We start from the raw sequence: 12,452 nt of genomic DNA, 5'->3' as shown, positions 1-12,452 counted from the left end.
GGCCACGTGGATGGGGTGTGGTCTCTCATCACTGATGTATCCTAAGTGTTGGCAACACCGCCTGGCTCCTCACGTGTTTCTTGGAGAAAACAAACTCTCCCGGGTCCCTGGGAGTGGCAGAGGGGACGGTCTTCTGGGACCAGCTCCCCGTGGGCCTGAGAGGGAGACGAGCCTGCATCACGGGGGATGGGGCGGACGTAGCACAGAGCCCAGCAGCAGAGAACACCGGCCGTGTGGACCGCCATCACGGGTCTGTGCTGACCTGGCCTGTCCAGCTGTTGACTCCGGCAGGGGGTCCCCGGGGCCGGGGTCTGACTGCCAGGGTGAGCAGTGGGGCTGGTCGGGGGACGGTGGGGGGACACGCGGCGGGAGGAGGTATGAGGTGGGCAGGGCCAGGCGGCCAGTCGCCGCTGGGCAGGGGGGCTGTGGCCAGGAGGCCTGCCCTGTCTCAGCTGCAGACGGGGCACCCTTCCCAAGCCCTCTCCAGGGCCTGCTCTATGCTCATACAAGTCGGGGGGTCTGGGGCGGTCAGTGCCCCTGGCAGGCTCCTCATCATACTCTCTGCAGTTGTCACGGGCAGCTGGGCGTCAGGGAAGGCGAGGCGGCCTCTGGCTGATCCCTGACTTGACGGCTCCCTTTCCTAGCCAAGTGCCTTCCTCCGAAACCCTGCCTCACTGGGGTCTCAGCAGGTCTCGGGACCCGGGGGCCGACCCCTGCCCTACCCGGGCCAGCTCCTCTGCTGGGAACATGAGGACGGAGCCGCCGGTCTCCCACGGCTCGCGGGCTTTGATACCACTCTGCCTCCTTCCTCCCCAACACGTGGATTATTTGCCCCTGTAGGTGAGGGCTCCCAGGTGAGCCTGCTCTGATGGGTACACGGCCCACAGGAATGGTCGGCTGCCCCCCGGCACCTACTCTCCGGGCAGACTGCACGCAGCAAAGCCAGCCTGCCTGTCTCGGCCCATCCAGCAGACCCCACGGCCACCCAGCCCCGGCCCCAGGCCCTGTGGGAGAGCCGCACGGCCATGCCAAATTTCCCAACAGATACACTGAGCCCCGCCAACCTCCCTTCCTGCAAAGCCGCCTCTTGGGGTGGGTGGCAGGGGGTGAGCTCCAGCCCCAGTCACTCCCCCACCCGACCCTGCAGGACTCCCCGTGGGCCTGGTGCTGCTGAGGGCCCGGCACCCATACTTCGGGATGACGAGGAGCAAAATCCCAAGCACAGGTCACCCGCGTCTATGAGCTCAGCCCGCAGCTCACCTGGCCCTGCACTTCCAGGGCCTGCCTTCCACACGCACGCACACACACGCGCAAGCACACACATACTATACATATGTATATGTACTGTTTCTCAGCAAAAGAAGTATTAACATCAAGACATAAGCCCCCTTAACTCAAGAAAGCCCCCGGCTCCCCTCCCCCACCCCCACTGCCTGTCAGTTCCCCCAAGGAAAAGAAAGAATCTAAAAATATTTTCATCCACCGCAGCGTCCCAGTGTGCTCTTGGCTGGCTTTGAACATCTCCAAACACTGTGCAGGTGGACAGACACGCCCGCAGCAAGGCCCAGGTCTGCTCAGCTGGTCGGATCACGTCTGGAAAAGGAGAAACCTCCAGTGAGCACCCCGGTCTCACCAGCTGTCCCCTCCCAGCGTGTCCACACAGACACGCCCAAACCTGGGGTCAGGGCCACCCCTGAGACGTTCGCAGGCTGCGTGCATTGGATCAGAGCCCCCCCCCACGCCCACAAGTCCACCCCGGTGGTAGACCGCGTGTGCCAGGCGCCTGCTGACTGGGCTCGGCTCTGTGCCCGTCCTTGTGCTGTTGGGACGCATTTGCCAGGAGGTGGGCGGTCTGAGGTCTGAAGGCACCTTCGTCTGGATTGAAGTTGAGGCCCCTGCCCCACCAGCATGCCCCGGGCCACTGGGGTACCCAGAAGTCCCTTCAACTCAGAAGGCCCTGTCCTCATGCCTGGCTCTCTGCAGGTGGGGCCACCTCCGCTGACCCTCCAGGGCTGACCAGGCCAGTCTGAGCACCTAAACGTGGCCCTAATCCCTTGGGATGCTTGTTTAAAATGTGTTTTCCTGGACCTCACTCCAGAGCCACGAGGCAGGACTGCGGGGGTGGGACCAGGCGTGTGTGGTTGAGTGAGCATCCCAGGTGCGCGTGGGAAGGCCAAGGCTCAGGAGCCCTTGTCGGGGACGCTGGATCTGAGCTTTTGGTCCCTAGAATTGTCAGCTAGAAACAAGTTTGTCCACGCTAGGCACGCTGCAGAGACGGGACAGTGGCCTGTAAGAAGAAGAGTTTAACTGCAGACGCCCAAACCCAAAAGCACATATAGTTTCATTGCTGGGGTGCTGTTCACACTGCAGTCCACGTGAGTTGGACCGGGTTGTGCAGTGAGCAACCTACACGACTGTGCCCGGCAGTTCTGTCCAGACCTCTGGCCTGTTGATACTACCAGTCCATCCGAAAGGAAATCCATCCTGAATACTGATTGGAAGGACTGATGCTGAAGCTGAAGCTCCAATACTTTGGCCACCTGATGTGAAGAACTGACTCACTTGAAAAGACCCTGATGCTGGGAAAGATTGAAAGTGGGAGAAGAAGGGGACGACAGAGGATGAGATGGGTGGATGGCATCACCGACTCAATGGACATGAGTGTGAGTAAACTCTGGGAGTTGATGATGGACACAGAGGCCAGGTGTGCTGCAGTCCATGGAGTCACAAAGAGTCGGACGCGACCGAGCAACTGGACTGAACTGAGCTGAATGTCCTGTGTCAGTCGCTGGCCAAGCAGTCTACCCGGCAGTCCTCACAGACCCTATATCAGACAGACCGGAAACTGCTTCTGCGTCCCTGGGGAGCAGGGCCGGGCCTCTCTCTCTGAGGCTGGCCGGGACTCCGGCAGAGAGCCTGGAGGTGCCCCTGCCCCAGAGTGGGTGATTCTTACCTGCAAGCTGAACGTGCGGGCGGCCCCTCTCAGAATCGGGAGGTGAAGTTCCTGAGGCTGTTGGCCCCGGCTAAGGTCCCCAGCATGCTCCTATCGAAACCTTGCTGCAGGAGACAACAGCTGCATGAGACACCCGGGGGCAGGCGCCACGGGCGTCCCCGCACTCGAAGGCTGCCCCCAGCACGCTTCCTCGACAGCCCCGCCCGCCGCACCTCCTCAGCCCTGGGCGGAGGTCAGCCCCTGGACCCCGTCACGAGGGGCCGGCCTGTGGGCGAGCGTGCCGGCAGGGCCAGGCGGGGTGAGGCCTTACCTGCCTGAGCAGCCCCTGCAGCTCCCTGCTGGACCACATGTCGGACAGGAGGAGGCGGGCGGCCTCCGCAGCCTTGGGGGAGGTGCTGTGGGGCGGAAGTTCACCGGGGCTGAGACTGGCCACCTGAAGATAAGCCAACCCTCTGCCCTCTCCCCCTCACTCCCCGTGGGGCAGCCCCGCTGGTGGGCACTCCTCACAGTGGGCACACCCCACTCTACCCGCTCATAGGTACCCGGGGCTCTCTTTGGGGCCCCTGTCCTGTCTCTTGGCCTTATCCTGGGAGGACAGAGCTCCATGGACCGGATAAGTTCTGCACAGCTGGGGCTGCTGCTGCGTGCCTCCTGGCGGTCCACGGGACTCAGAGTCCCTTGGTTCCCAGCTGGGACGGGTGCTGCCCGGGGCCTGAGAGTTAGGCCTCAGCTTCTGGAACCTCCCTCCTTTGGGCCTCCCCGCCAATTCCCATTCTGCAAGGCCCTGCCATCCTCCACGCCACCGCTGCTGCTGCAGCCCTGCTGCCCTGTCCCCTCCACCGCCCCCCCACCTGCAATCCCCCCCCCACCTGGAGTTCCCCCATCTGCAGTCCCCCCCACCTATAGTTCCCTCACCTATGGTTCCCCCACTGGTAGTTCCCCACCTGCAGACCCCCTCCTGGAGTTCTTCCCTCTGCAGTCCCCCCACCTATAGTTCTCTCACCTATGGTTCCCCCACCTGCAGTCCCCCCCACCTATAGTTCCCTCACCTATGGTTCCCCCACTAGGTACTTCCCCCACCTGCAGGCCCCCACCTGGAGTTCCCCCATCTGCGGTCCCCCCCACCTTTAGTTCCCTCACCTATGGTTCCCCCACTAGGTAGTTCCCCCACCTGGAGTTCCCCCATCTGCAGTCCCCCCCACCTACAGTTCTCTCACCTATGGTTCCCTCACCTGCAGTTCTCCCCACCCGCAGGCCCCCAGCTGGAGTTCCCCCATCTGCAGTCCCCCCACCTACAGTTCCCTCACCTATGGTTCCCCCACCTGCAGTTCCCCCCGCCTGCAGACCCCCCACCCACCTGCTGCGGCACAGGTTGATGATGTTGTTGACCATGCTGCTGGAGAAGTGCTGCTTGGCCATGCCCGGCAGGGAGGCCATCAGGTTCCTCACAGTGTAGCAGGCCGAGGCCAGGATGTCCTCCGAGTTGCTGGTGTTGCCAGTGTGACTGGTGAGGAGTCTGGTCACCTCTGGGAACACTTGGGTCCCTGGGAGAGAAAGGAGGGGCGGGTACAGGGTCAGTGATTGAGGGGTCCCCGTGGGCCCAGTCCTAGGCCGCCCTCAGCCAGGCTCCCAGCCAGGAACCTCCCACTCAAGGCTGGTGACCCGATGGAACTGATGCACCTGCTCCCCGCTGAGGTGACCTGCCCCTTGCTACGCCCAAGCCTCTCCCGGGCCAGCTCCCTCTCCGGGATGCGCCCCCAGGGAGAGGTCAGAGGGGGACTTTCCAGCAGGCCCTGGAGAGTGGGGGTCCTCCAGCAGGGGGTGGCCCGAGCCCCAGGGGCACTCACCCATCACCCTGTGCAGCGCGGGGTGGCGGGACATGTTGCTCAGGAGCGAGGCTCCGGACCGCACCACGTCCGAGTTGCCAGATTGCAGGAGGCGGGCGATGTGGGGCAGGCCCTTCTCCTTCAGCCCGATCAGCTGGCTCATGCCACTGGACATCTGAGAAAGGGGACGCATGAGGCCCTCGCTGGGCTTCCCCAGGCCCACAGCAGGCAGGAGGGGGCCAGGAACCGCACCCTTAGGGACCCCAGAACTTCCTCTTCCGTGTTGGGAGCACAGACAGACTCTCATTTGCTCCCACCTGGGCGGCTACAGAACAGTGCCCCAGGAAAATGCACCTGCGGCTCGCCGGGGGCAGCCTGAGCCCGGCGGGTCTGGTGAGGGACGTCCCTGCCCCTCGCCCCCCGTGGGAGGGGCCCAGAATCAACTCCCAGGAGTGGCCGGTGCCCGTGGCCGCCACCCGGCCTCCCTCCCACTTCCCAGCACTATCTGGTCACGAGAAACCTGGGATCAAAGGTACCCGCCACCTAAAGAAGGGCTGCCCGTCCCCTGCAGGCCTTCGGCCTCTGTGCTGACTGTGCATTGAGTCGAGGGTGGACGAATGGGCCTGTGCTGCATGGAGATGCAACCCGGGGTCCGAGAGGACGGCAGCCCATCCAGGCCACTGGCGGGAAAGCCACGCTGGCCGTAACCTGGTCCAGACTCACCCTCTAACAGTGGGGTGGGTCCCCTTTGACCCTGAGCTCACCCTCACCCGCTTCTACCCAACCCTGAGCAGAGAGGGTGGAAGGGCAGCTGCAGGCCTGCCTCCCACACTCCCCGAGTCCATCATGTCCCCACACTGCCTCTGGCCTCGACTCTCCCCCGGTTCTGCCACGTTTTCCCTGGACCTGCCCACACCCCAAGCCCTCTACATCCACCTCTGTCCGCTCAGCACGCAGGAGAGCCTTCAGCCGCGCCCGGCTCCCAGCACAGCCTGAGCCCGGTCCAGGCCGGGAGCCCGGAGGCAGAGAGGATCCTACAGACAGAATCCAGTGGGGCTGGGGGTTCTGGCCCCCTCAGCTGCCCCAGGCCTGGCCCGGAGCCCAGCGCACATCCCTCCCTGACTCAGGCAGGCTGGTGGGAAGGGGCAGCCGGGGTCAGACCAGGGTGGAGAGAGGGTGGGGCGCGGCGGGGCGCTCACCAGCCCCTTGCTGGCGGTCAGGTTCTGCAGGGCGCCCGCGCAGGCCTCCAGGGTGGCGTCCTTCTTGCTCTTGCCCATGAGGTTCAGGTAGGTGCGGACGGCGTCCGAGTGGTACAGCCAGCTGCTGCCCTTGGGGTTGGGCTCTTCCTCGGGAAGCGGGCAATCATAGTTGTTGTTCTGGGGACGAGAGGAAGGTTGCAGGGCTGACCCCACGCACCCTGCTCCTCTGGCCTCAGCATCGTGGTTCCCGGAGGAGGGCGTGCCCGCTGCCCCCTCCCCCAGGCCCTCCGCCTTCCCGGCGGGCACAGAGCCATCTGCGCTCCCCGCCAGCTGGGCCCCTGCCTCCCGCAGTGAGGTTGTGGCTCTCACATGGGGATGCCTCCCTCACTCCCCGGCCAGCAGGGGTGGTGCAGGGTCTGGCTTGCGCGGCCTGCCCAGAGAAGGTGGCCAGCCCTTTCTCCCCAGCATCTCTCTGCTTCTGGGGAGACCTGGGGGCTCAGGAGGCAGTGGGCGCCAGGCTGCGCCCCTCATCGGGAAGGAGGGAGAAGACGGGGGAGAGGAGGCCTGCCAGCAGGCGGCTCTGGCTCCTTCGCCCCGAGCACACAGGGCCTGTGTCGTGGGCGAGAGGAGGCCCTTCCCGCTCCTGGTGCAGTGAGGCCCACGGCCAGGCGGGGCAGGGGCCCTCCCTGGGGGCCGGTCTCGGGCTCCGGGGGCAGAGGCCGGGTGGACGGGGCGGTGGGGCCGGGGCCACGGGCACGCACCGTCATGCGGTCGCTCTTGTTGCTGAAGCAGCCGGTGGAGGACTTGTCGGTGTAGGCGTTGCGGGCGTTGTACTCCAGCTGGCGGTAGCGCGTGGGCACCTCGGCGTCCAGGCGGTAGGAGAGGTTGTGGAGGACGCACATGCAGTTCTCCACTGACTGGGGGCCGAGCAGAGACGGCCTGAGCCTCCGCCCGCCCCCCAGCACCTGGCTCGGCCGGGGAAGGCCCCCTCCCGGCTGCCCGGGACTGAGCGTGCGACCCTGCCCCCGTGGCTGTGTGAGCAGCAGTGACCTGCCCAGCCGCTCTGGGCCTCAGTTTCCTCAGCTCTGAAATAGGACCAAAGTCACCTGCTTCCCGGGGAGATGACCCCCAGGAGGCACCTACGGGAGGCCTGGTCGGCGGCAGGCACAGGCTGCGGCCTCGGCCAGCATGCCCACGACCAGCCTGGCCCTGGAGACAGCCTGCAGGAGCGACCCTGAACTCCTCCTCAAAGCCTTCGAGTCCCAGGACCTCCCCTCCTGAAAGGTCTCTCTCTCCTTCCTGGGGCCTCATCTGCTTCCCTCTTCCGTTCTGTCCTCTCTCTCCTCCTTCCTCTCCCCCCACGCCCTCAATCTCTCACTGTGACCTCCGCCCCTCCCCTTGTCCTCTGCCACTCGCCGGTGCCCTGGGGCCGGCTCTCTCTGGAGGCCTGTGGCCACAGCTGACAGAGGAGCAGGAGATGGAGTCCCCTCCAGGGAAAGCGCGTGCAGGACCCGGGGGTCGCGGTGCCTGGCCAGCCCCCCGGGGCCAGCTCTCTCCTCCTGCCGTGTGGACGGACTGCAGCCTCTGTCCCCCTTCCCGCCTCCGTCTCCGCTTCTGCCCGTCCGCGCAGGTGTGCAGAGTGCGGGTGGGCAGGCGGCTCTGTGGCCTTCTGGGGCCGCACTCACCTTGTCGTCACAGCGGTTGGCTGCCACGCAGTTCTGGACGTAGGCCATGAGCGAGTCGATGAGCCCCGTGTAGTTGCGCATGGTCTGGCGGCCCACGTCTGCGGAGCTCAGATTCCTAGTGGAGGACACGGGGAGGGGCGGAGGTCACGGGGAGAGGGCAGAGGTCACAGGGAGGTTGGAGGTCACGGGGAGGGGATGGAGGTCATGCGGAGGGGTGGAGGTCACGGGAGGGGCAGGGATCACGGGGAGGTGCAGGGATCATGGGGAAGTGCAGAGGTCATGGGGGGTGGAGGTCATAGGGAGGGGGTGGAAGTCACGGGTTGGGGTGGAGGTCATGTGGAGAGGGCGGAGGTCACGAGGAGGGCAGAGATCATGGGGAGGGGGTAGAGGTCAAGGGGGTGGAAGTCATATGGAGAGGGCAGAGGTCACAGGGAGAGGGTGGCGGTCATGGGGAGGGAGTGGAGGTCACAGGGAGGGGGTAGAGGTCATAGAGGAGGGGCAGAGATCATGGGGAGGGATAGAGGGCATGGGGAGAGGGTGGAGGTCATGGGGAGGAGTGGAGGTCATAGGGAGGGGCAGAGGTCAGGTGGTAGAGATCACGGAGGGGTAGAGGTCACAGGGAGGAGGTGGAGGTCATGGGGAGGTGAAGGCCATGGGAAGAGGGGAGAGGTCATAGGGAGGGGCAGGGGGGTCACAGGAAGGAAGTGGAGGACACAGGGAGGGGTGGAGGTCATGGAGAGGGGGCAGAGGTCACAGGGAGTGGGCAGAGGTCATGGGGAGGGGTAGAGGTCACGGGTAGAGGTCAGGGGGAGTGGGCAGAGGTCACGGGTGGAGGTCAGGGGGAGTGGGCAGAGGTCACGGGGAGGGGTTGGAGGTCGTGGTGGGAGAGGAAGGCAGGGAAAGAGGACAGAAATGGAGAGGGAAGCAGATGAGACGAGGCTCTGCTCAGGCCTGGCTGAGGCCGGGGCGGGCTCTCCCTGGGCTCCTTCGCCCTCCTCTGTGCCCCCCTGGCCCAGAACTTCTACGTGTCCAGGGCTCTGATGCCGCTGGCAGCCTGGCACACACTGGACCCTCGTGGCACGTTCTGGGCAGGGCCCGGGGCTCCACCCACCTGGCCCTGCCTGGGGCTGCTGGACAGTGGGCTGGAGGCTCCCTGGAGGCGGCGTCCTGCCCCCAGCAGTGGGCTCGCCCCTGGGCAACCTGGGTGCCCCTTCCTGGTGCAGGTGGGGTGTGCCTGCAGCCGCCCCATTAAGGCCTCCATGACCCTGGCTCTGCACCTCCCCAGCCTCTCCCCTCGGCTCCTCGGAGGCTGCTGTTAGAGGGAGGCGTGATCCTGAATGCGGTCTGCTCCTCGTCAGTACCCACCACCCCAACCCCAGAGGCGAGTCCCTCCACCAGCAGCCCTCAGGGCCTTTGCCACGGGCTGGGGCGGAACCCAGGAAGTTCTGGCCAAAGCAGAGCCCTCTCACACCGGGGAACATGGCAGACGCTGTTAGCGTCACAGCCAGGAGGTGATGCACTGGGGCTGTCAGTACACTAGCATCTCAAAGACGCTCTTCAAGAACGCAAGAGCCAGGGCTGTGGGGTGCAGGAGGGTGGGCGGCTGAGCCAGTTCAGACACTCAGATCCACGCATCTCCACTCAGACTCCTGGCTCAGGCCCCCTGAGTGCAGGTGGGGGTCCGAGCCTCGTCCAAGCCCTCACCCCCAGCCCCTCTGAGCCCGGGCTTGGCTGGCTGGACCCCTGCCCTCACCTCAGGCAGCCGGTGGCGTTGAAGAAGACCTCGGGGTCCACGGGCTCACGGGACAGGTTACTGTTGCCGTCGCACCAGCCCGAGAAGGGGATGATGACGCGGTCAGCCAGCACGGGCAGCGCCTCGGCGATCAGCTCCTCCTTCAGCTCGTCGGTGGAGGACAGGTTCCAGAGCAGCCCTGGGGACCGCAGGCTCAGCAGGACCAGGCTCAGGGCCGCCCCGCTTGACCCCTCCCTGTGCCCCCTGCCCCGTCTCAGCCAGTTGGCGGCAGGATTTCGAGGGCAGAGCACTGGGGCTTCTGTGTGGGTCAACGGGACACGGTGGCTGAGCCAAAGCTCCGACCCCTTGGGGTCTTCTCCCGGTCTCCGCCTCTCCGAACACAGATTCCACCTGGACACACTGCCCTCTCTCCTCAGATACCTCAGACCACACGGACGGTCGATGGGCGCACAGAGGGGCCCAATACCCAGGGCACCAGCTGGGCACTACTAGCCTGGCCAGCACTGGTCTGTGGGACTCCAGGGGTGTCTGCCTGAGGCTGCCCCCGGCCCTCACCCTGTCCCGGCCCCCAGCTGCCCCCACCCCAGCTCCCGCGGCCAGGCCCCCACCGGTCAGCTGCTTCTGGATCTCGGTGCTCCCGGTCCTCCTCAGGAGGCTGACCGCCTCGCGGATGCCGTTCTGCCGCCGCGTCTCCAGCTTGTTGGTGGTGCTGCGGAACACCAGGTTGCGCAGGGCCCCGGCTGCGGCCTGCTGCACGTTCTGGTTGGGGCTGCGGAGCAGGTCCACCAGCTTGCAGATGCCACCCAGCTGGTACACCTGCAGGACAGCGCCACGCCAGGCAGGGCTCAGGCCGGGCTGGAGACCCGCCGCCCAGAGCCGCATCACTCTGAGCCAAACGCCCAGACAGACGGGCAGCCTGGGGAGACGTGGGGGCCAAGGCAGCACTGGGTAGGGCGCCCTGCTGCCTCGCAGGGAGCCCTCAGCCCCCTCCCGAGCCCCATGTTCCTCCTGGGGGCCTGCGGTGAGGACCACATGGGGCTCGCTTCGGAGTCCTGTGGTGGGGAGACCCCCGTGGGGACACCTCCCGCTGTGGCAGGGACCGCGCACACGGACCCCGCGCTGGGAGCCTGCCAGCTGCACGGGGCCACGAGGAGGCCTCCCTGCCGGCCACGCTTGGGAGGCACAGACAGCCCTGCTCTCAACCACGGGAGAGACAGACAGAGAGACAGACAGACAAAGGGACAGAGAGAGGCAGAGACAGAGAGAGACACAGAGAGACAAAGAGACAGAGAGAGACAGAAAGACAGAGAGAGAGAGAGAGACAGAGAGACAAAGAGACAGAGAGAGACAGAGAGAGACAAAGAGACGGGGACAGAGAGGCAGAATCAGAGAGGGCAGGGAGGACGCTGAGGGGAGGGAGCCGTCCTTCCCCTAGTGAACTTGAGGAGGGGTTTCCTCTGAGCCCGTGGCTGTCACTCCAAGGTCTCCTCTACGACCAACAGCTGAGTGGCGTCCCCTCCACAGATGCTCCCCCGACCTCGGGCAGTGCCAGGCACACTCCCGGCCTTGGGTAGCCGGGCAGGGGGATGAGGAGCCAACAGCAAACGCCCCCCTCTGGCTTGGGGCAGGTTCAGGCTGCCCCCCGGCCCCCGGCTGCTGACCTGCTGCTTGGCAGACTCGTCCTGGAAGCAGGTGTGCTGGATGTAGTACGCCCCGATGGCCTGGCACTTCTCGTCCTGGGAGCTCAGGTACTGCACGGCCTTGGGGATGGTCAACCCGCTGCACTCAATGTCCTCGCTGCAGATCCTGGGGGCACGGGCGGGCCGGAGGGTTGCAGGGGCTCAGGGTCCCCGTGCACGCCCCAGAGCTGGAAGGGGCCGGCCCCGCTCCCACAGTGGACAGCTCCCCAGAGCAGCAGATGGCTCACCCCGCAGTGAGTGCTTGCAGGGACGAGGCCCTCCTGGCTGGTCATGCCCAACCGGGCAAGTCACCTCTGTACTGAGAAGCTCTGCCCTACTCCTGAGAGGAAGCACCCGCCCACCCTGCCATCTCTCACGTCTGTGTCTGGTGCTGGGAAAGCCGAAGAGAATGCTGGGAGCCTGTGCGTCTGTCTGCATCCCTCCATCACCCCTCCTCCCGCCCCCCTTCACCACCCATCCTCCCTCAATCTGCTGTCCATCTTCCATCCATCCCTCCATCCACCATCATCCATCCATCCATCGGCCATTTTCCCTCCATCCCTCATCCATCCATCTAGCCATCCACCCACATCCCTCTCTTCCTCCTCCCTCCATTCCCAAGTCAAGCTGACTTTTCTGACACACACATTCCCACACCTACTCCTCCTCCCATCCTCATGGTCACCGCCTTCCTCCTGACCACGTCACGCTCACTGGGACGAGACCCAGCCCCACTGGCTGTCTTCTCCAAGCATCCGCTCCCACCCAGAGTGTGACGCCCGTTCCCAGGTGAGCGGTTCTGACACGCTGTTTGCTGTGCTGTCCCCATCAGCAGTTTCTCCATACTGCAAGTTCAAGTTCAGTCTCAAACTTATATCCAAGGGCATGTGTTAGGTCGAACCATACAAAATGGCCAATAATCCACATTTTTGGAGCCACAAAACTAGAACCATCCTGTTCTAACCCAACAATCTGGTTCTGCCATCACTCATACACTTCCAGCCCTAACTCACGTCTGCTCTAGCAAGACTGCACTCCACGCTGCACCCTGAGCAGGGCCCGGGTGCCTCTGTCCCTTCCCCTCACTGCAGACACCCGGCTGGGAGCCCCCCTGGGGAAAGGAGCCCCTCCTTCCTGGACCTGCTCCAGCTCCCATGGTGCCGAGGGCAGGCCGCCTCCCCAGCCTCTGGTTCCCACAGACAGCAGGGCAGCCTCTTCCTGGCCCCAGCCCCCGCCCCCAGAAATCCTCCCAGCATTTCTAGAGCAGCCGCACCTCATGAGTCCCAGCCTCACACCCGTCCACGGCAGGCGCCCGACTCCGTTTCTGGAAAGACCGCCTCTGGAGAGGAGCTCCTGA

At 65.0% G+C, this 12,452-nt stretch overlaps 1 protein-coding gene across 1 annotated transcript in view; it reads right to left on the bottom strand.

Annotated features, from left to right (window-relative positions):
• Positions 1–1,349: 1,349 nt before the first annotated feature.
• Positions 1,350–12,452, bottom strand: part of PKP1 (plakophilin 1) — a 37,745-nt gene continuing 26,642 nt past the window's right edge. The window contains 11 exon segments of the mRNA NM_174145.2: positions 1,350–1,593; positions 2,954–3,057; positions 3,264–3,348; positions 4,311–4,497; positions 4,801–4,954; positions 5,979–6,155; positions 6,740–6,895; positions 7,664–7,778; positions 9,417–9,594; positions 10,025–10,232; positions 11,078–11,222. Of these exon segments, the coding sequence (NP_776570.1) occupies positions 2,983–3,057; positions 3,264–3,348; positions 4,311–4,497; positions 4,801–4,954; positions 5,979–6,155; positions 6,740–6,895; positions 7,664–7,778; positions 9,417–9,594; positions 10,025–10,232; positions 11,078–11,222 (1,480 nt within the window). The 3' untranslated portion in view covers positions 1,350–1,593; positions 2,954–2,982.

This window comes from Bos taurus, chromosome 16, assembly GCF_002263795.3.
Source record: "Bos taurus isolate L1 Dominette 01449 registration number 42190680 breed Hereford chromosome 16, ARS-UCD2.0, whole genome shotgun sequence".
Classification (NCBI taxonomy): Eukaryota; Metazoa; Chordata; class Mammalia; order Artiodactyla; family Bovidae; genus Bos; species Bos taurus.
This window is presented reverse-complemented; position numbering and strand designations above follow the sequence as displayed.